The following is a 24,261-nucleotide window of genomic DNA, read 5'->3' on the forward strand; positions in this document are numbered from 1 at the left end:
ACTCCACCCTACTGCTCCTACCCCTCCCCAACATCCTTGTCACTTTGCAGTCCCCCTTCCCACTAAACCTCATTGCCATCTCTCAACTGATTGCCGTTCTACTCCAACTTATAGCTAAGGTATTACAGATTATTGCCATATTGTCCCAGCTCGTTGTCACCCTTCTAAGCCAATAGTCTTGTTTCCCAGCTCTGTCATCTTTCAGGGTGGGATGTAGCCCAGTGGTAAAGCACTCGCCTGATGCACGATCAGTCTGGTATTGATCACCATCGATGGGCCCATTAGACTATTTCCCGTTCCAGCCAATGCACCAAAGACCATGGTATATTCTATCTTGTCTGTGGGATGGTACATATAAAATATACCTTGCAAGAATGTAGTGGGTTTCCTCTCTAAGACTGTATGTCAGAATGATCAAATGTTTGACTTCCAATAGCTGATGATTAATAATTATATTGTTAAACAAAACAAACTTTTTAACTGTTACCTTGATTAATGCTGTACTATCTCTGTGTTTGTTTCTCTTAACCTGTCCAAGGTTATACCATTGTGTTTCAACTTATTGCTAATTCAGTTCAGCTCATTACTAGATGAGCATGTACCATCCCCATGCGTGCAGTTTATAGGTGGCAAAATTATATATTAAAAAAAATTAGTAGTTCCTTTTCTCAGTCTCATGGTTCCTCAATTTTCTTTATCCTGTGCTTTTGTTAATCAACACTGTCTATATGTAACGTTGTGCAACTTGAACATTCCTACAGAATATATGAACAGTTTTCTTGTGTTTCATCAGTTGAATAGCTATTTTAAATAATTAAGTAGGCCTTAACAGTCTCTTTATTTTGGAATGAGATACTGGCTGAATTGACCACTTAAAATATGTTTTGATCTCTTTCGGAACTTGTTTTTATTTTCAAAAAATTTCTTTTGTGTTTAGTTTGTTTTGTCAGAACAAAATGTTGCTGATGATTCATGACATTACACTATGTGCCATCTGTAATCATTTCCAGCTTGTCAGTTTAAAACTTGTGGGGAATGCTGTTTCTGTTGTATGATATAAAAAGATATGACATTTGAAAGGTCAGTGACATTGAACATACCAGGCAAATAATATGAATATAAAATTCCTCAGATGGGTTTTTTATAGAATGTAACAATGTTTTTTGGTGTGTTTTTGTCTTTTTAATGTTTAAAATTGTTTAACCATCTTACCATTTTCTATGGTTTTTACCATTTTCTATGGTTTCTTTAGATCCACATAGACCATTTGACAAAGCTGATTGCCAAATAGTTTAAGTTAGATCTATTGGTAAATTTATTTTATTTTTGTTGTATTTGTTTATTTTTAATATTTAAACTGATTTTGTTTGTTTTTCAGAGATGTGTTTTTGTCAACGATCCAGCCCCAGAGGAAGCACATTGTTATTGTGGTGGATCATGGGAATTCTATGAGCCCTACGCAGCTCCGGACAGCCAAGGCTATTGCCATTCATCTGCTGGGATCGTTTACAGAAAATGATAGGGTATGTCCTAATACACGGATCCGTTTGCCGTTCTCATTTGGCACAGCGTATTCAGACGGACAATAGACATTTCAGAGAGTTACATGTACATGCAGTTTGGGTTTCCACCCATTCACTGTGGACTAATTTACATATTTCCTGTGGTTAAGTGCGCGTTATGCTTTATGGTCTGCATTGTCTTAAACAAATTTCCATCCTTCAAGCTATGCTGGAACGAATCACACTTGATGCTGTAAATACTATACTTAATTTTTTAACCTACTGGCTCTCTTTCTTACTGTTTAAGCCCACCTGCCCTCTTTGCTCCCTAACAGCTAGTAATTAAGTTTCTAGTGTACTCTTTGTCTAAACCGTCGGTGGGTGTATTGGGCTATTTCTCACTCTAGCCAGTGCACCATGACTGGTATATCAAAGGCCGTGGTTTGAGCTATCCTGTCTGGGATGATGCATACAAAAAATACCTTGCTACTGATGGAAAAATGCAGCAGGTTTCATCTCTATGACTCTGTCAAAATGACCATCTGTTTGACATCCAATAGCCGATGATTAATAAATTAATGTGCTCTAGTGGTGTCGTTAAATAAAAAAGACTTTTCTTCTTTGTTTAAACTTAAGTAACGTTAAAGCTTAATCCAAATATGTCTCAGAAACATGGCTCATGCTTATAGAGGTTTAAAATAGAAACTCAAAACTTCAGCAAAGTCATCAGACCTTTATTTATATAGGTGAGATTTGAGTCGACACTTTCAAGTTTTACAAGTATAGGGCTGTGTTCTTAAAGTTTGTGCTTTGACACAAAATTCTACGGCTCGAACTTAAAGATGGCATTGACAGCAATTGCTGTACATGCATTATGAAATGCTGGCGGTCAAGGCCTTTCCTGATGGCTTTTTTTTTCTTACTGAATAAACATTATTGCTGTCTGTTTAAAGGGTTATTTATTTAATTTTTTTATAGTTGTTGCAAAAGTTACAGGCTTATACTTAATTGTTATATAGATAGACTCAAAATTGCTTTTTTTTTCTATGGCAAAAACATTTAAAAAGTGCCATAGGTTACAAATTTTAGGGTTTATTTTATAATACTTTTTTTTCCAAGAGATGGCTTGTATGTCGACAGCGTGTCTCTGATTACTTAGGTTTCATATCTAAATGTTAATGATTAATACCCGCTGCCAGGTCTGTCAAACTTGCTGTATAAAAGAGACCCTTGCTGATGGAAAAAGAATAGCTTATGTGCCAACAAGAAGTTTCTGTTAATGCTTTATCTATACCATACATTACCATTACCAAATAAACAAATGACACTTAATACCTGTTGAGTAAAACAATATGCCATGATTCTTTTTAAAGCAAACATTATTTTCTTTTATCTACTTTTGCAGTTTAAATTAAAAAGTATAATAATATGGCTGCCTTTTAATGATATTTCATGTGTTCTTTTTTAAAATGCCATTATTATTTCTAATCCTGGTTAAGTAGTAGTTCCGATTTCTAAAACAGTGTGTTTTATGTGATTTATTTTTTTCCCTGCTGGCTTGAAAATGTTCCTTGTAATTAAGTTGACATTCTTTTCTGGTGCCATGCCAAAGCTTACATGTTCTTGTTTATTATATTTATGCTCAAATTATACATCAATGGGCTGTAATTACGCTGGGTGATTACATTTCCTTTTTGATCTCCACAACAGTCTTGTAGAGTCAGGGAACATTACAAGTGGCTTAAATGGCATTGATTTGCTTTGAATATCCCAACCTTGCAGTGTGTGTTGTGTGTGTGTGGGTGGGTATTCTTTCAGAGTTTCCATGTAACTTGGACCTTGGACCGTGTTACAAATCATGATCTGTTGTGTGTATGTACTAAAATGTAATTACATTTTGTTGTTACAGAATGAGATCCTGTTCTTACTCCCTGTCAAACTTTCCAAGAATATAAATATATATATATAAAAATTTGGTATCAAAATTATACATGTGAGATCAGCCATGTGCCCAGTCTATATTTGTAGACCAAAAATAATCCAGAAATATCTTAGAAATAGTGTACACATATAACCTTGGATAATACGCTTGACACAAGAGGTGAAATGTTTTGTTATATGTATTTATTGATGTACAAAGTAACAATACTATGTAATAGGACTGTATATACAGACTTAAAAAGTGTAGTTATCTAATGACAATTGCATGTAACAAAACTTGTTGCCAGTCGGGAGAACGCTTGCCTGAGGTGCTTTGGTCACAGGATTAAAACTCCACACAGGATCCTTTTCTTTTCTACTTCACCTGGCCTCAAACAAATGCATATTGCCCTAAGGATAGCAGTCTGGTGCGAACATCCCAATAACCAATGGGATGGCCTAAAAATTTTCCAGTGAGTCCTCCTTCCTGTTTCGGTCACGTGACTGTGATTGAGGGTTTTTTCTCATCCCAATGCAGTGCTCTATGACTGTTTTATCAGAGGTCATGGTATGTACTGTCCTGTTATGGGAAAGTGCATATAAAAGATCCCATATGGTGCTACTGGAAAAATGTGGTTAATTTTCTCTGAAGACCACGTGTCAGAATTGCTAATTACATGGTTAATTAATCAGTGTGATCTAGTTCAGTAGTTGTGTCATTATAATCAACTTTTAACTATTAACTTGATTTGTGTTTCAGATCGGCATTATAGGGATGGCGGGTAAGGCCTCTTACGCCCGAGCCGATACGTGTCTGCCTCATGCACTGGTTCCTGCCACCGTGGAGACCAAGTTTTACTTTGGGAAGTTTGTAGATCGCCTCAAAAAACAAGATAGTAAGTTTATTTGATATTGTCAAGTTAATGTGTCAAATAAGTGTAATTGTATGTTTTACAGGTTGAGTTTTCAAAAAATATCTTCTACATTCAGTTAGGCCTTTAAAAAAAAAAAAAAAAAATGTGTGTTTCTATGAACCTGACCCTTCCTGGTAAAAGGTCTGTTTTTTCAGTGTATTATTGTTATTTAAAAAAAATTAATATGTAATTAAATTCAGCATGTACATAACATATATGATATTTTATCTGGAATCATAGGGGTGAATGTAGAAATTGTAGGGGTGAATGTAGAAATCGTAGGGATGAATGTACAAATGGTAGGGTCAAATGTACAAATTGTAGGGGCGAATGTAGAAATCGTAGGAGTGAATGTAGAAATCGTAGGGATGAATGTACAAATGGTAGGGTCGAATGTACAAATTGTAGGGGCGAATGTAGAAATCGTAGGGGCGAATGTAGAAATCGTAGGGTGAATGTAGAAATCACAGGGGTGAATGTACAAATCATATCAAGTAAAATAAACCAAAAAAGCCGACCAACCCTACGTAATTGTTTTCAGCACATTCTTTGAAACACTTTTTTTTTTTTTTTTTTTTTTTTTCCAGGCATTATTATTATCATTTTCTAAATGTAATTATCCATATAGGGTTTATAGGGTTTTCTTGGGGGTGGGGGGTGGAGTATAAAATAATATGAAGTAACTTGTCAGTTTACGTTTTTTTAGTTAAGGTTTTTATTCCCCCTTCTAATGTGAAGATGTGTGTATGCTTGTAACAAATGTCATGTTTGTTTTTTCAGCTCCGACTAATCACACGCTTGGGTTCAAAACAGCATTTGAGTTAATTCAGAATGCCTTCATGAGTGGCCAGATACATTCAGGTACTCATTTGTCTTTACTGCTGCTTTGGCAGTGTTGAAAATCACAGGAAAGTTTGTGATCAGTTGTCAGTGTGCATCAATCTATAATAAAATAAATGGGCATGGTGCTTAAATCGGTTTTGCTACTTTAAGACCATCAACAAAAACCATCTACTATATTTTTTCATTCATTCATCCATCCATCCATTCAGTGGGTCTATTTCTCATTCCAGCCAATGCACCATGATTGGTATATCAAAGGCTGTGGTATGTGCTATCCTGTCTGTGGGATGATGCATATAAAAGATCCCTTGCTACTCATGAAAAAATTCAGCGGGTTTTCTCTCTAAGACTGTCAGAATTTCCAAATGTTTGACATCCAGTAGTTGATGGTTAATAAATCAGTGTGCTCTAGTAGTGTCATTAAGCACCACAAAAGGTATATCAAAGGTCATGGAATGTGCTCTCCTGTCTGTGTAATGGTGCATATAAAAGATCCCTTGCTACTCATGAAATTTTTTTGCAGGTTTCCTCTTTAAGACTATATGTCGAAATTTCCAAATGTTTGACATCCAGTAGCCGACGATTAATAAATAAATGTGCTCTAGTAGTGTCATTAAACAAATCAAACTTTAACCAACAACCAAACCACTCACCCACCTATTCACTTTTTTGTACTCGTACACACTCTCGCACTCACTCATCGTTTCTGCATGCATAAGTATATATTTTTAGCTGTCATTTTTCCAAGCCAATCTGTTTGAAAAATGTCACTTACTATGTTTTACGTCCCATTCCGACTGCATACAGTGCATGTACGAGTGCACATGACTGTAGTCTGTGTGTTGTTACAACTGATATGTGATGTTTTTTTCAGACAAAGCTATGATCCTGTATGTGAGCCGCGGGCTCCTGTCATCTCTGACTGAGGCACGAGAAGTCATGGATGTTATTGCAGTAAATAACGCCAAGACCGGCCATAAAGTTGTCATCAATACATACGCTGTTATTGATGGTGAGTCACTGAGGGCTTTGTTTTTGGCTTAACATCTGTGTATAACATAACCACAAGCTCTTAGCTGGGAGTTATGGGGGAAAAGAAAAAAAACATAAGGGTTGATGATATGATGGCATAAAATGTGTGCACAAAAATGTGTTTCATGCTCACCAACTGTAGTTCCGGAGATACCTACCCTTTTTTGTTATTTGGATAAATCATGAACATTACCATGGATGACTAGAAACACACAAGATTTTCCAAAATTAAAAATTAAAGAAAATGTTATAAACAATGTGTAATTTAATGGTTTAAAAGCTGCAATTGCCAAATATATTTGACCATGGTCAAAGCATTTAAGCTTTTGGGTTTATAGCTTATAGTTGCTGTGTTTTTATCCCAGTGCCGGTTCTAACCCAGAGTGGGATAGATCTAGTTCAGTCTACTAGTAGAGTAATTTCATGAGGTGCTTGGGTCGCAGAATTGAAGCCCCTTAGTGGTCTCATTCCCTGATTAGATTTTCACCCATTCCAACCAGTGACCTGCAATTGGTATAACAAAGGCTATAATATATACTGTCTTGTCTATTGGAAAGTACAGATAAAAGATCAATTTTTGCTGATGGAAAAAATGTAACATATTTTGTCTATCTTTTAAGATAGAATAAGTCGAATAGTCTGTGATTAATAATTCGATGTGCTATAGCGGTATCAGTGATTAACAGTTCACTGTGCTCTAATAGTGACATTAAACCAAAACTAACTTTAACTAACCCTAAATGAGGGTACAGCTTATGTCCACTGCACGGATTAAGTCAAATAGTCTGTGATTAATAATTCGATGTGCTATAGCAGTATCAGTGATTAACAGTTCACTGTGCTCTAATAGTGACATTAAACCAAAACTAACTTTAACTAACCCTAAATGAGGGCACAGCTTATGTCCACTGCACGGATTAAGTCGAATAGTCCGTGATTAATAATTCGATGTGCTATAGCAGTATCAGTGATTAACAGTTCACTGTGCTCTAATAGTGACATTAAACCAAAACTAACTTTAACTAACCCTAAATGAGGGCACAGCTTATGTCCACTGCACGGATTAAGTCGAATAGTCAGTGATTAATAATTCGATGTGCTATAGCAGTATCAGTGATTAACAGTTCACTGTGCTCTAATAGTGACATTAAACCAAAACTAACTTTAACTAACCCTAAATGAGGGCACAGCTTATGTCCACTGCACGGATTAAGTCGAATAGTCTGTGATTAATAATTCGATGTGCTATAGCGGTATCAGTGATTAACAGTTCACTGTGCTCTAATAGTGACATTAAACCAAAACTAACTTTAACTAACCCTAAATGAGGGCACAGCTTATGTCCACTGCACGGAATAAGTCGAATAGTCTGTGATTAATAATTTGATGTGCTATAGCGGTATCAGTGATTAACAGTTCACTGTGCTCTAATAGTGACATTAAACCAAAACTAACTTTAACTAACCCTAAATGAGGGCACAGCTTATGTCCACTGCACGGATTTCTGTTTCACTAACCATATCCTCAGTCCAAGAGCGACAGCGAAGGTAGATGAGGAGTGAACTCAGTAATGTCCTCCAATCTTCGGCAAATTTTGCTGAAAATCTTAGTCCTCTCACATCACAGACGTTTATTACAATTCACCGTGTGTGTGTTTTTTTTTTATGTCAGTTCAAATCCTTTCAATTTATTATTACTCAGATCTTTTTTCTTTCTGTTTTTTTCAGATGGAAAACCAATTATGTATGAAAAAAGTTTCCTGCAAGACATAGCCAATCAGAACTTTGAAAAGTATGACGTCAAGTTCCGTATCAAGATACCTGTCATTGTGAGTCTCATTCAATATTTAGTGAAGCCATTAGCAGATCTTTGGATTGATGTAAGATAAGTTGAAAGAAGAAAAAGACTGAGCAATAAATGATTAAAAGACTGAAATGTCAGAAATGTCAGAATAAATGTCAAAACGTAAAAATACCTTTTTTGTCTGCTGCTCAGTTTATCAAATTGAAAAATGTATTCACTGATAAAAAAAACTTTTGAAGATGAATATTTTAAAGTAGCTTTATCAGAGTTGACATTAGCTTGTGTTGAAAATATATGGTATTTTTAAAATAAAAGCTGGGTATGATATTTGTTAAATAAAATTATTCCCAGCAAATCTTGACAGCTTTGGTCAAAAATAGTTCTTGAATTTGATTTATAATCACTTGAGAAGCTATTTAGTTGGACAATTAATAGAAGAATTTTGGCATTAAAGACTCTTTAATATGTATAGTTGCTGTTTGGTGGGGAGTTTTTGATGTGGGTTTTTTGGGTGGGTGGGTGGGGGGGGTTGTTGGGGGCTTTTTTTAGTACCAAAACCATGTGTGATACAGATAAAATAATGCTACATTTATACCTTTAGTGTGACGTGAAACCCCCAGCACTGAGATTTCTTGCTAAGACTGTAAATTGTGTCTTACAGAAAGGGATGATGCTGTCCATCAACCGAACAAGAGATCTGAGTTCGACGGTGGGCAAGTTCTACCTTCCACTGAACAAGACAGCTAAAGAGGATCCTGTGTTTTCTCTGCCGTACATCGATGAGGCTGATCGAGGTTCGTGAGACGACATGATGTGATTGTGGTTTTCAGTTTTAGTAGTTAAACGAGAGCATGTTATAATTATAAACCGAGGTCGGTGAGATGACTCATCTTATTGTGGTCTTGAGTTTTAGTATTTAAACTACATGCAGTAATTATAAACCAAGTGTTGCAGTCTCACAGACTGACATTAAATGGTTGTTGTTTAATAATATGTTGGTTGTGTTAAACAAACTTTCCTATCATTTTGTGATTGTCCTTATGAAAGTTAGTGTGGGACGTATCCCAGTGGTAAAGTACTCGAAGGATGCGTGGTCGGATTCAGATCGATCCCTGTTGGTTAGCCCATTGGGCTATTTTTCATTCTAGCCGGTACATCACAACTAGTATATCAAAGGCCATGGTATGTACTACCCTGTTTGTGAGATGGTGCATATAAAAGATCCCTTAATTTTAATCAATAACCAAGTGTCGCAGTCACCACAGTATAGACACCAATTGGCCATTGTTTAATAATATGTTGGTGGTATTAAACAAACTTTATAGTTAATTTGTGATTGTATTGATGAAAGTGGGATCTAATGGTTTTGGCAGGTAGCTTTGATCTACCAAATTTACTCTAAGACTGTCTAAGAATGATCAAATGTTTGACATATATTCATCAATGATTAAGAGAATCAATGTGCTATATTGGTGTCCTTAAATAAAATAAACTTTTTAACTGCCATCAAAATGTATATGTAATAAAGGTTGTTTATTGATACAGTATTTTTTAACTGTCATCAAAATGTATATGTAATAAAGGTTGTTTATTGATACAGTATTTTTTAACTGCCATCAAAATGTATATGTAATAAAGGTTGTTTATTGATACAGTATTTTTTAACTGCCATCAAAATGTATATATAATAAACGTTGTTTATTGATACAGTATTTTTTAACTGCCATCAAACTGTATATGTAATAAAGGTTGTTTATTGATACAGTATTTTTTGTTTTATTATTTAACAGCACTGACCCTGAGCCTGAGCCAGCCGTGTTTCCACCGCAACAAGAAGGGTGAAATAATCAAACTGATTGGCATGGTCGGTGTGGATCTGCACATGGAGGACATCGTCCAGGAAATAACATACTACAGTCAGGGCGATGGATCTTACGCTTTTGTCATAACCACTAAAGGTACAGCATTTATAAATTATCTCTACCATTTCTCATTGCTTCTAAAAATATAGCCAGTGCACAACGACTGGCCATGGTATGTACTACCCTGTCTGTGGGATGGTGCATATAAAAGATCCCTTGCTGCTAATCGGAAAGAGTAGCCCATGAAGTGACGACAGCGGGTTTCCTCTCTCAATATCTGCGTGGTCCTTAACCATATGTCTGATGCCATATAACTGTCAATAAAATGTGTTGAGTGTGTCGTTAAATAAAACATGTCTTTCTTTCTTTCTAAAAGTATAGACTTAATGGATTTCAGAATTGGTTGCAAGATTTTTCTAAGGAGAGTAGGTTCAAAAAGGTCACCAAGAGTATTCCAAAGTACATTAACATGCATTATATAGACAATTTCCATAATGCTTTGATGTTTGGAGGAGGTGGTGCACAACTACAGCACCCTTCTCCATGATTCCATGCACCCCTAAAAATAAACTTAAGTATCTTGCGTTTGAGATGGCCACTGAAGGTATAACTCTGCAACTTTAACACATAGAATTAGCTTTTTCAACAAATGTGACCTTTTACATTTCTGTCTATGTTATGTTTTTATATTTATATGTGTCTCAGTGGTTATGAGTTCTTGTTTTGTTAAACTTCAATTTCACACTTACTGAATAAAGAAATCAAAGGTCAAGATCAGGATCATGTGACTTAAATTTGACTTCTGAAATGTATGTTGTATTATGCTTGTCATATAAACCAATTACAATATTAAATTATTGGCAGAGTTTCATTTTACCCTTTCTTTTTTTCCCCCTTCAGGTTATACCATAATGCATCCATTTTTCCAACGACCAATCAGGACCAGTCAGCAGCCATTACACACTGACATCCGCCATTTTGAAACTGTAAATGGTTTCGAGTCTGTAAGAGAAAAAATCTTGAGGTATGTTTCTCAATGTACATTACTAGAATAAACTTGTAGTCCCATTAAATTTATTACTGTATGCTTTGTGATTCATATAAAATGTTCGTGCATATGGAAATGCAGCACAATAATTTAAAATGTTTTTATTTGTTTTTAGCGAAGATGAAGGGGAAGCAGTTGTGTTACTGGAGAAGACAAATACAACAGACTTGGATGGGAAGGTCGTAGAAAGCAGCATATTTTCTAAATATATGTGGAAAAAGGTAAACATTTATTTATGAATACAAATGATGTATATTTATACAGATAAATCTATTTTAGTATATGTGTAGAACTGTATTTTATGTGGAGATGCATTAATTGTAAAGGGTCCAAGGGAACTAACTCTGTAGTTGTGACTATACTCATACCAATGACAAATGGAAGTTACAAAATAATGTATATTTAATCCTAATTAGGCATTATTAAACTGTAATCTGGGGTGAGTACCAAGACTTTAATAATGTATAATTAAAATTATATAATTAAACAGAAACTTGCATAACTATGATTTGTGTTAATGTGACCGTAAAACAGATACTTGGTCATTAAAATTGCATTATTAAACAGTCTTCTTAAACTGAATTTAAAACTTTATGTAAACATTATGTGGTTTTGCTATGTTTAATAGACAAGCAGTCAGTTTTTGTTAGGGACATATTTAATATTTTTCTACTTCAGGTGCCCAACATTCCATACATTGTTGTCATAAAGATGATAAGAGATCACTCAGAGATTAGAGAGCTGACAAATATACACAGTAAGTTGTTATCCTGTTTGATAGGCGTTGAGATGCAAGCCTAATGTGTGATGGGTTGTAGGACTGATCCAACTCTGTGGTCCTGATGGGATATTTCCCATCCAACCAGGCCTATAAAACTTCAAGGACTAAAGTTATGAAGTCTGATTTTCATAAACGCAGGTGTTTAAGCTTTATATGTAGTTACATATATGTAAGTAAGACAAAAATTGTAAATTCGGCCCTTAAAGTCTAGACTCAATTTTCTAATCAGATTTGGAGACTTATCTTCATAGCAATTCATACAAATTTCATGCATGTGATGTCATTAAAGATTTGAGTCCAAAGTTTTACAAGCACAGGACCAAATCCTCATAACTGTTACATAGAAAAAAAGCTATTATTTGAAAGGAGAAGGATGTGTTGTAGCACCTGGCTTCTTTTGGTTTTTAAAACAATTGATATGTTTAATAGACATTGTTTTTCTAGCATATGCTTTCATTTCTTTACTTAAGTGTAAATTATTTATATTCAGGTAATCAAATCTCATTAGTCTGGTTTTAAATACCACTTACAAAAAACACTGTTTTTAATGTTCACCACTGACTTGAGATATTTAAACTGGTAAATAATGTAGTTTATTTTACTTTTCAGTTCACGGCCAGCCAGACCTTGTGTACCACAGAATAGATCTGATACCAACGAGTAAAATGTGTCTTCATCTCAAACAGCTGTCCACTCTAGGTATGTTGTTACTTTCTTTACAGATGTTACAGATGTTATTCTGTCAAGATTTATTTGTGTGTTATGCCTCCTGCCGTAATGGCTTTTTTATGTAACCTATCGACACAATTTTTTTAATTATTTTGTTTTTCCTCTCTAGATATCAGCACCATTTTCCTGTCTGCAAGCAGTTTTAATAACCCATTTGACTACCTGAGTCGAGTGGAAACCAAGCGAACCGTGCAGATTTACATGGCCTATCTGAAGGATGATACCCAGCTCATCATAAACCCCGGGCTGGAGGTGAGTTTTAATTTTAAAGGAGCATGATCCACTTAATTTGTGTCAGTGAAATTCTACAAAAACATCAGTTATATCCACCGGAAGTTGTTTTTCCTACTTATAATAATTTCATATTAATTCACTTAAAATAACAGTCTATTTTTGTCTCGATTCAACAATGTTAGAAAGTGAAATGTAGGTGTTACTTTCCTGATAATAAGAATGATGGCGAAATAAAAATACATTTATAAACCAAGTCATTGTAGGTGAGACATTTAATTTCATAGAATTCTTATTTTCCAAACTTTTTTTTCTACCAGCATTTATCTCAACTAAAGTTATTCATGAAAAACATGTTCAAGATCTGACTACAATGTATCACATTTAAAAAAAATAAAAAAAATAATATTAAAATTTAAGATGAAATTAGATAATAATAAGTAGTAAATTTCAGCTTCAGTTTTGATCCCATGTTGCTTCTAAGTATTCTGATTGTGTATTATTACTATTTTTAACAGTCCAAGATTAGGAATGATGTTGCTGCAACTGGACGCATCGATTCCGAGTGGATCCGAAGATACGAACTGAGCACACTGAAGGATTTCATTGTTCGGCGCTATGTGGCGACACCTAGTGGAGTATTTCGGGTTTTCCCAGGAACTCTACTTGACAAAACGTTTGATCCAACCAAGAGAGCTTGGTATGATTATGGAAATTTTGACTTTGTTTTATGTTTTTTGATATTTAAAAAAACGGTTTTGTGGATTTATGAAGAATTCATTTATCCCTGATTATTCATCTCTTAATAATTGTAGGTTTCCTTTTTTCACCATTTTTCCTTCATGGCGTGCAATAATAAAACTGATCTGAAATATAGTTGGAAAAGTATCATTCATTATTTATCTAAAAATTATAACGTTATTTTTAGTAAATATGTGTTGATGTCTAAACATGTCAAATATATTACATCCGAAACATCTCTGTTGACCCCAGTTGTTAAATTAATTTATTTGTTTAGAAGGAATTTGCTACATTATTTCAAAACATCTTAGGATCATGTAGAAATTAATTGACGAAAATGACTGCAAATTAGATAAGATATTGATTTCTTGCTCGTGCTACTAATTCAGGTATACACGGGCTATGCAGTTTCCTGGTCATGTGACACTGACAGCACCATATTTGGATGTGGGTGGAGCTGGATATATTGTTACTATCAGTCATACTATATTTGAAGGAAAGTAAGTAAATAGTTATTAATTTTTTTTTTAATTTCATTACTAGTATGTTGTTTAATGGAAGTTATCAAAGAACAGTAATTATTGAATTGAACTATACATAGATAATATTTTCCCCAATGTATTCTTTGCTAAAAATAAACTATATACATGATTTATGAATTGGTGTTGTTCATATATTTTCCCGCCTATTTAAATTGATTCTTTTTCCTCAAAAAGAGAAGAATTGTTTTGTTTTTTTAAATTGTGATTAAGTCAAATGCAATCATTTGAAGTCATTGTACATGAAACCTTTTTTAGTTTTTCCACCTAAATTCACATTGTGTTAATTTTGTTTTCTCACAGACCTGCAGCACTGCACAGTCCCAAGGACCGAGTGGTAGCCGTGATGGGGATGGACCTCACTCTGGGTTACTTCCACAAGCTATTATCAGAGAGCATCGCAGCCTGCGACCAGCTCACTGTCAAGTACGTCTTTCCTTTCATATGTCCATGTTGCATGCTGAAATGGCAGTGTTTGATAAATGTTTGAGAAAGTCACAAAATGTTTGAGAAAGTCACAAGCCTTAACGGAAGCTTTGGTTGGTGTACTATGTATTATAGTACATACAGCTAATAATTTCCTCTAGCCAAAACCACAAATTCACTAGCCGGAATCAAGGGCTAATTGATTTGTTGAACCTTGGAAATAGTAAGCACACAACTTTGGTGCATTACCTGACTCTAATTAAATAAGAATATATTCAAATTGTATAAAGTCACTGCTCTAAAACGTGCTTTATCCTAATAAGAATCATCAACCTATTTGTGTATGTTTTCAGGTGTTTTCTGATGGATGACAAGGGATACCTGGTGGCTCACCCAGCTCTCATTGATCCAAACGGGAAGGGTCCCGCCGAACAGCAGCACATCACACATAAGGTAGGACCATCGAGACTTGACTACAATCTTCATTTTTAGAGTTTATTGGACTCCTGTTATTTTAATGTTAGAGACACCAGGACTTAACTTGATCCTTCCATTTCATTAATCCATCCAACTCCTACCATTTTTACCTAAAACACATCAGGCTCTGTGCTTATAAAACCTTTAGAGTCTAGAATCAGAAGTCTGATAGTCATAGACATGAATGTCATGGTGAAGCCATACAAATTGCATGTGTGTATGGTCCTTAAAGATTTCAATCTAGACTCTAACAGTAAACAAAAGGCCAGGACTTGTAATCTTAATTTTGAGAATCGGTTGGACTCTTATCAATTTAATTTAGAGGTTTTATTAGAAAAAGTTGGGCCCCAAAATATATCCTTCCTTTAAATAGTAAAGACTAACAAATAGTGTTTTCTTTTATTTAATTCTTTAAATTAATTATCACATGCCTTTTTGCGTGAAGTCTTGGATGATAAAGAGCATTGGGTTTTTTTCAGCAGTAGCTAAACAGTGGTGTTTTGGGGTTTGTTTTTGGTTAATGTGTTACCAAGAAATTACATATATATAATGGACCAAATTTACAAAGCCAGTTTTCATCTTACATGCATTTGCAGGCTTTATAAATTTTATCCTATATGTTTAAAATCATTTTCAGTTTTTATTTGTAATATTTGGTGACAAATGTTTTATATATTTGCAGGAACCGTTGGTTGCTAATGATATTTTGTACCACACTGGATTTGTCCAGAAGATGCTTTGCAACAAATATGATGACAGAACTGTACAGAGATACTACAATGTGAGGACATATTTATGTTTTATCATATAAACCCAAATTTTGTTTGAGTTATGCCCTTGAACTTGGGAGATGAAAATTTGTTGGACCCAGTAGGGCACATGTATTGCTTTAGCAGTACTCTCGTAATGCTTGGGGTGGGCTTTTTTGTTTCATGTATGAATGTATACAGTAATTACAATATGTTTGGAAAAATAAATATAAACTTAGACGTCTACTTTAATGTATGTTGTTCCAGTTCAACACCAGCCTGCAGGGTGTGCTGACCAACATGGTACATGGAGAACACTGTGCTCGCTACCAGATCACCCACATACCCGGCACCAATGCCTTCCTCGGCATCGTCAACCACACCTGTGAAACCGCCACCACTTTCTGTCCATGCAGCATGGTATGTAGTATTATCTTTTACCTATATGGAGCTTAAACCTGTATTAATTATTTTAATTGTGAAAATTGTTTTTAAAAAATTTGTGTTGATTATCTCTCTTGTTTTGAAAATTTGATACGCCATACATATGTCATGAGGTTTAAGTAACTTTATTAAAAAGAATTAAACATTTAGAAAAATATGATAAACGGTTTACATAACAATTTTTTCATTCTACAAATCAATAATAATTATTACTTTGTCCTATATAACCAACTAATATCATTGTGTATCATGTGGTTTGATATATTTCTTAATTTTAATAACATAAGAACAGATATGTTTACTTAGATTATTGTGATTATTACCATAATATAAGAATTGATTATGATTTGTTAATGTTACTCTAATTTCTAATGGTACATGTTTTGGTCTCTTAGGTTGATAGGCTGTGTCTCAACTGTAATCGTATGGAGCAGAGTGAATGTGAGTGTCCGTGTGAGTGTCCTCTTGAAATGAACTTCTGTACAGGGGAGCTGTTGGATGAGGAAGACTTGTAAGTTTCTGTGAAATATTCTCTCTCTCCCTGTCCCTCTCTCTCTCTCTCTCTCTCTCTCTCTCTCTCTCTCTCTCTCTCTCTCTCTCTCTCTCTCTCTCTCTCTCTCTCTCTCTCTCTTTCCCTCCTCTTCTGTCTTTGTCTCTCTCTCTGTCCCTCTCTCTCTATCAATTTTGTGTGTGTGTTTAACTTAGGACATTGTATCAATTATACTGATCACCATTCTTTAACTGGTTATAAGTTCTGAATAAATGATAGTACAACCCATCACATTCTTCTTGTGGTCATTAAATAAGATTATGTTTATTTCTCCTCACAGAAATCCAAGTTGTCCACATGAACCGGAACAAGAGAGACTGGTCGTTGCTGATAAGTCGAACGTGGAGGACCTGAAACAGTGCTATCAACCTGCATGTAAAGAGAGGAAAACCAGACTGTGAGTGTTGCTCCTGCACATTTTCATTGGTCCCCTACCTCTCCAACTGGAGGGGACTGCAGGTTTCATCTGTGTCCATCTGTCTGTCCATCAGATCTTCATACAGTTTTTCAAACTTTTTGTTTTGCAGTGCCTTGATATATTGAGCTGAAATTTTGTAATTAGCTTTATCATGCAGTTACAGATCAAGTTTGACTTTCATGGGAATTTGCCAATTTTTGATAGTTATGGCCCTTGAACTTTGGAGATAATCAAATTAGTAGGGCCCAGTAAAGGACATGAGGGGATATATATTGCTTTAGCAGTAGTCTCAGAATGCTTGTTGGTATTGACAGCCATAAACCTGTATAACAGTATTTATTTGACAGTTGTGCTTTCTCTTTTTTATTTATTCCAAATGCTGAATATTCCCAAAGGTTTATTATTTAAGTTACCAGCTTTCTTGAAATTGTATTTTTGTTGAAATAAAAAAATAACTATATTCATTATTGAGTCCTAGTAAATATTTATAAAGAGAAAAGGAATTCAGGAATATATGGTTAATTATACCTGTGTTAATATTTCAGTGACTGCATGGGAGTGCTGGATTGTGAATGGTGTCAGCTACAGGCTGACGGTAAATCTCCACTCTCCAAACAATATTGTGCAAGCCAGCGAGTCTGTTTTGGTGGTGTTCTAGGGGCTGCAACTCCATATGGGGATGAAGTCAGTGGTGAGTATTTTTATTATTTCATTTCTTACATTACTTAGCTTCTTTCTGAAAGTTAATGGGAGAAAAATGCATCACAAAACATGTGATTCTGTTTCACAACTCAATATTTATGGTGTATGATGTCTTGTGCATTAACCATTGACAAATTGTCTTATGATGCTACTGAATTGCAGTTCTCATACAGGGGTTTCTACTAAAGGGTATGCAGGATAACATTACATACCCTAAAATATTGAAAATTTAATGGGTAGGCTTGTTAATTTTTTTTATAAAGATTATAGTGAGTGAATTGCTGTTTCAAATTTGTCAAAGTATATAAAATACAGCGTCCAGTTTCGAAAGATTTCAGATCAATAACTACCTAGTAGGGGCAACTATGATCTGTTTTGTTTTTTGTACGTACCCTCAAATTATTTTCTGGCAGAAAGTGCATGCAGCTCTAGTTGTATTAAACTTGTAAAGATTATGTAAAAACAACATCACAAATTACATTTTATTTTGTAAATAAATAAAATCTGATTTAAATTATTATTGTTATTATTATTTTTAAACTAAGAATTTATAATAAATTTTTTGTCACAGCTTTGGCTCATGGTTTTGACCCGGTGAAAATGAAGAGCACGCCTGTTGGTCCGGTAGCCGGTGGAATTATGGGCTGCTTCCTGCTGGTGGCTCTCGGCGTGTACTGCTACCGACACCATGTGCATCGCAACTCGCACCAGTACATCAGCACGCTGCCCGAGAACCACAACCGCATGTCGCACTACTACAACGAACCGGATGATGTTGAACCCGCGGAGGATCCTGGAGCTGGTCAGTCAGATGGTTTAGAGATAGAGATTGTATGTCGTACTGATTTTACGAAACGAATGTTAGATTTTTGTATTGCCTGAGCAAAAGCAAGAGTAATACATTAATCATGGCATGAATTTCATGAAATCGGTATGAGTCACTTGAGAGTGTAGTAATTTCTTTATTATTCATATCATTGGGGTTTTTTTTAATATAACTTGAATGAATGAATGAATGAATGTTTAACGACACCCCAGCACAAAAAATATATCGGCTATTGGGTGTCACACTATGGTAATGTAAACAAATAAGGTGATGATCAACATCAATATATAAATTCAAGATTTAAATAAAAACAGTGTAAAGAACTGTGCAAAAATACAAATATCACATATAGATACAGACTTTTACTCCAAATTTCAATTTGTGCTGTATTGGCCATTCTCAAAGAGAATGTTACACTCCTGCGCCACGATGAGGTTACAGCACGCGCAGGGGTTTTTAATATAACATTTCAGCCACAACTAGGAGATGTCAAAATGTCATATTTCACATTCACAGACCGACTGGGGAAGCAATGTCATGTTATGACTTTACTTCCAATAATTACTTAATTACACTTGTCATTAATGTGTGCTTTTTAGGCATATATATGTTTCTATGGTAGAGGTATTTTAGAGTGAAAAATCAATATATTGTGGACACATCTTGTAACAATTACCATTTTCTGTTTTGCAGGTCACACTAACTTTGTTCTGGCCACATTCAACGAGAACCCTGCGAGTATTTCCCCGTACCGAGTGAACACGTCGTACCGGCGGCCAGCGGGCGGGGACAGTGACCATGGTTACAGCACCATGACGCCACACGAAGACAGCGAGCACGCCAGTCTCCCGTGTCTTGAACCCCTCCTTATCGGGAAAGATCGCTTCAGGCCTACCCCGCATGGCATGACAAAGGCCCCGATGCTGCCCCCACCCCCCAGTCTGTGTCGACGTAGCCGGAGCCCGACCCCTCCACAGACAAGACTCTCCACATATATGCCAATACCCGAACAGACTGTCATCCTGTCGGAACACTGTGGTGGTCTGGGTGCCACCACTGTTATACCCGAGGCACCACACAGTGTCATAGCTAATGTCCAGGTACATATGGTGGATTCTCGATGAGCTGTCAAAGTGTATGGGTGGGAAACGTTGTCATTGATAGTGCTCAGTTCGCCCGTGTCTTTGAGAATTAATGGATAGCCACGCCTACCGGTTCAGTCTGCGATAGACGCGCGTGTCTGTTCTCAATTCCGGCACGGTTGTTATAATAATAATAATACTGCCTGTGTGCATCCGTCTCTGTGTTTTGTTTGTCTGTTCGAACATTAACGTAGGTTTTTGGGAGGTTTAGCCGGCACGTAATGTGTTCAAGACGTGTAGCTAACGCGTATGTGTTCAGGATGTGTAGCCGACAGGGATGTGTTCAGGACAGGAAGGGCGTATTCGGGCAGGATGACATCATAGTAGTCAATTTCTCAGGGATATCTCATGATGGCAGACAGAAATGGGCAACGCAGCTGGCTTACCAAAACAAAGGCATCCGTGGAGTTATTGGCTGGTCGGGTCATGTCACAGTGTAGCATACTCGTAAGCTGAGGATGGGATGCGATACATTTTAGTTTGTGATATCAGATGTTAAAAACTCTTTTAATCTTGGATTGGACTATCTACAGTGTGGTCTTTGCGTGGCTGTTTTATAACATCCGGACATGGATCTTCATACATTAGGAATTGTATATGAATTGGATATTTTCTTGGGTACATTTCATTAATGTATGGGAATTGGATATGTTCCTTTTTACATTTAAGAAATGTATGTGAAATGGATACATTTCAGAAATATAGCTCAATCCAATGTTCCTGCGTACATTTTGGAAATGTATGAGAATTCAGAATAATGGGGTATATACATCGGAAATAGGGTACAGGAATTATAATTGGGTAAAAGCTGTTAAAATGCAAAAAAATAATGATGTGAAGACTTGAATGTCTTTGATTTTAATGGGGTAATGCAAAAGCCAGTAAATGTCAGCATTGAAAGGTGATTAAAGCCAGTTTGCAGCAACGGTTAAAAACCCCAAACATTTTAATGTGTCTTTGAAAGCGGGTCTTTATCAAAATGGCGTTGTTTGGACCAAGGACTTTGCAGATGTACACACTTGTAGAGAAATGCATTTATTTTACATTGATGATGCAAAGACATTATCAACGGACAAACACCATTTGTACACAGAGATCTGAACCAAGTAGTCTTTGATGTAAGGAATGTTTGTCTCTGGGGTATATTACATATATTATATGTGCAAGAAATGATTATGTTGAAAACCACATTGGAGCTGTATTTGAACTATGTACACTACTCATTGTTGTTACTGTATATATAATAATAATGGCAGTGTTTAATGCTGTTGTATGAATTATTATCACGAGTGCTTGATGAGGTCTCGTCGTGGCTTCAGTTGTCTCCCCTTTCCTGCAGAATTACATTCTGAATCGATGTTTAGCACGACACCATCAAATTGATAATGCAGTTTTATTATATGCCATGAAATGTATACTGATGGGGGAAAAAATAAGGGAATGCATGATATTTGAGACCGAATTTAATTCTCTACTAGAGTAGTTATGTCTGTATAAAACACAGAGATGTAATATGGGATTGGATATCAGTAACACAGTTAACTTCCTAACACTGTGAATAAGAGTTTTCGTTGCAGTCAATGTTTGGTTTTGCTATTTAAGTGTTCCCTCATTTCTTTCCATCAGTATAGAACATGCCCACCATACACATGCCCACCATACCTTTATGAAAACGGATTTTGCAGAGTAGCCACAGTTGAATTTTACCTATATATTTTATAATGAATTTGCCAAAATGCAAAACCCTGAATTGGTATCTTTAAGAGTTCTCTTATTTTGTTGCATTTGGTTTTGTGAAGACATTTTGATTTGGGATTTTCAAACAAAAGATGCCCAGTTTCTACCAGTAATCATTGTCCATCTTGACCATGGTTAAGATACGCAGCCCCATGCTTATAAAACAGTCTAGACTCAAGACTAATATAGTTTGAGAAACAAAGATCTGTGTAGATACTGCTTACCCACCAATGTTTTGTGGAAATATCTGTAGATCAAGGTACATAATGTATATGCTGATTTTTAAAAGTATATATTTGGTGTTGTCTTTGTATGGAAAATGGATTGTGAATGGCAGGAAAGTGCAGATTACGAAGCCACGATGAGAACTAACTGAATTGTTAAACACCTTTTTTTAAAGTTCTGCAAGCTGTTTATAGTGCTAAGATTTTGAACTTCTTAGGTAGATGTCTTCCATAAATTATTACCACTGTTCTTGTGTGTTATATTGTCTCTCTATATTGTCTGCTCAAGGAGATTCACATTTCTGTAATGGTACGATTCATTTCACACCTGGCTGAAACCAGTGAAATAATACACCATTTCGCCTATACTTATAAAAACTCCTGGTTTGCTGTAAAAAAAAAAAAAAAAAAAAAAAAAATATATATATATATATATATATAAATATAAATCAATGTGTATATCAATAAATCAGCTTAGCATAATGGTGGATTTACCTATTCCACCATTGTACAATGATAGTAACACATGGGTGTGAAAAAAATTGGGATTTTTCATTAGCAACTAATAACCAAGAATTTTATTTCATTGATCTTGTCAAATATTTCAAGTGTTATATAGTGTATATGAAAACAGAATTACAAGGGCTGGGGTGCACACATACCCCACCAATAATAAAAACAAAACAAAGCAAAAAACCCCAATAACAAATAAGCTTACAGCAAACCAGAAGTTTTAAGACAAAAGCTACACTGTTATTTCCTAATTTTGATATTAAACTTGTAACAATACGAACCATTACATGTCATATTTATATACAGTTTTTGTTGTGCAAAACCATTATTTTACATTCAGAAATATTTCTTCTAGCACATTATAGAATATCGAAGATGTGTTAATTAACTCAGATATTTATTTGTTATAGGTTTATAAAAAGCAGAATATTAGAGAATTTAAAATTATTTGAATTCTTATTGTTGGTGTTTCAATAAAAAAATTTAACATACATATAAATTTAATGTGGTATATTTTGTTAATAAAATTTTATTTCAGTATTTAAAAATGTATTGAGCAATATCTGTTGTGCATCTTTATCATGTGGGAACTTTGATTTATAAATGTCGAGAAATGAAACAATTTTGTTTTAATTAACATACGGTACTACAAATGAAATAATGGAACTTAATAAGTTGGTACACAGCTTTATAGACTACAAATTAAGTATCCCTCTTGATTTTTATGGAATTAGATATACTTCAGCTTGTAACATTTTTGTTTTAAATGCATTTCACTTTTAAATTTAGTTTAAATTAAATTTTATCACTGTTACATATTTTATTGTACATTGAAACCGTATTTAACAGTAACATGTTTTGTTTAACAAAATATCACTATTTTTTCTTGTTGTTTTTTCTGTCCTATTCTTTTCTCTCTTTTTTTTTCAATTTAAAATGTTTTTACTTACTTTTTTCTTTCTTTTTATAATAATAATTATTATTAATTTTATTATTTTTAAAAATTTATTTATTTTAATTTTATTTGCAATTTTAAATATGCATTTAGAGTTCTTCTAAATTTATTTATGGGTATAAATTATTTTATGTTCTTTGACAGACTTTGTGACATGTCAGTGTTTTGTTTCAGTGGTTATTCAGTGAAAAAAAGATATATATGTATTTGATGATGAAGCTCCATTACGATTAGTGAATACTGGTACTCTGTAAGTAGTTTAACATAGAAATCTATTGTAATCTGTACATATGTACATACTAACGACAGACTGTAGAAATGTATCGGTAGGTGTGCCTGGTTTAACCACAGTACGTTAGTGTTATATAAAGTCTCTGGCATATGCATGAACCCAACAAGCTTCTTGTAATATTGTAGTCTGCTGATGCTGTATTCCGTAAGAGTAAGTAACTGACATGTAGAACCAAACCACAAACCAGCAAGGTTAATTTCAGTGGATTGAGAGTGGAATTTATTTTTGAGGTAAATGCCTGGGAATGAAAAGGCAGAGTATTACATAAATAAATGAATTTCAGTTTGTTTGGGGTTTTTTAAATTAAAAAAAAAACAAATTCACTAATACAAAAATATTTTTACAAGTTTTGAAGTGTAATGATTGCCCAAAGATTTAAAACAAACAAATTAGTAGATTCAGTGTTTTGAAAACAAGTACTGGTATGTCAAAATGGGGAAGAACACAAATAAGTAGGTAAAATGAATGAATGTTTAACGACACCCCAGCATGAAAAATACATCGGCTATTGGGTGTCAAACTATGAAGTAGGTAAAAAGTATATGTGAAATAATGGAATCGAAGCACACACGAATTCAGTTGAAATTAAACAATTGAAAACAAAAATAATATATATATTTTTTTTAATTCAAAAACTTTTATTCATATTATACATTGGTGTGAGGGCGAATTTATTCCTTGGCATTTACCTTGAATCCCCTAGACGTTACTGATATTACAAATAAATTTCCCCAGAGATGTGCCTATCAGGGTTTTAAAACGTAGGTCAACTAGCTCTTTAGGCAGTTGATGTTTATTGTTATTACATTTTGTAAATGTGGCCAATGCTCTTTTGCATTAGCATATTTTGTAATAAAAGAC

At 34.7% G+C, this 24,261-nt stretch overlaps 1 protein-coding gene across 1 annotated transcript in view; it reads left to right on the top strand.

Moving 5' to 3' along the window:
* Positions 1-23,019, top strand: part of LOC121374254 (VWFA and cache domain-containing protein 1-like) — a 79,642-nt gene extending 56,623 nt beyond the window's left edge. Inside the window, exons 6-28 of the mRNA XM_041501276.1 lie at positions 1,379-1,523; positions 4,183-4,318; positions 5,117-5,197; positions 6,054-6,191; positions 7,939-8,039; positions 8,676-8,808; positions 9,805-9,972; positions 10,777-10,900; positions 11,040-11,145; positions 11,603-11,681; positions 12,315-12,404; positions 12,544-12,686; positions 13,184-13,365; positions 13,796-13,906; positions 14,249-14,371; positions 14,725-14,824; positions 15,531-15,629; positions 15,865-16,017; positions 16,437-16,552; positions 16,872-16,988; positions 17,555-17,700; positions 18,283-18,513; positions 19,231-23,019. Of these exons, the coding sequence (XP_041357210.1) occupies positions 1,379-1,523; positions 4,183-4,318; positions 5,117-5,197; positions 6,054-6,191; positions 7,939-8,039; positions 8,676-8,808; positions 9,805-9,972; positions 10,777-10,900; positions 11,040-11,145; positions 11,603-11,681; positions 12,315-12,404; positions 12,544-12,686; positions 13,184-13,365; positions 13,796-13,906; positions 14,249-14,371; positions 14,725-14,824; positions 15,531-15,629; positions 15,865-16,017; positions 16,437-16,552; positions 16,872-16,988; positions 17,555-17,700; positions 18,283-18,513; positions 19,231-19,661 (3,253 nt within the window). The 3' untranslated portion in view covers positions 19,662-23,019. The remainder of the gene's footprint in view (positions 1-1,378; positions 1,524-4,182; positions 4,319-5,116; positions 5,198-6,053; positions 6,192-7,938; positions 8,040-8,675; positions 8,809-9,804; positions 9,973-10,776; positions 10,901-11,039; positions 11,146-11,602; positions 11,682-12,314; positions 12,405-12,543; positions 12,687-13,183; positions 13,366-13,795; positions 13,907-14,248; positions 14,372-14,724; positions 14,825-15,530; positions 15,630-15,864; positions 16,018-16,436; positions 16,553-16,871; positions 16,989-17,554; positions 17,701-18,282; positions 18,514-19,230) is intronic.
* Positions 23,020-24,261: the final 1,242 nt, after the last annotated feature.

Source organism: Gigantopelta aegis, chromosome 6, assembly GCF_016097555.1.
Source record: "Gigantopelta aegis isolate Gae_Host chromosome 6, Gae_host_genome, whole genome shotgun sequence".
In the NCBI taxonomy this organism is placed as follows: Eukaryota; Metazoa; Mollusca; class Gastropoda; order Neomphalida; family Peltospiridae; genus Gigantopelta; species Gigantopelta aegis.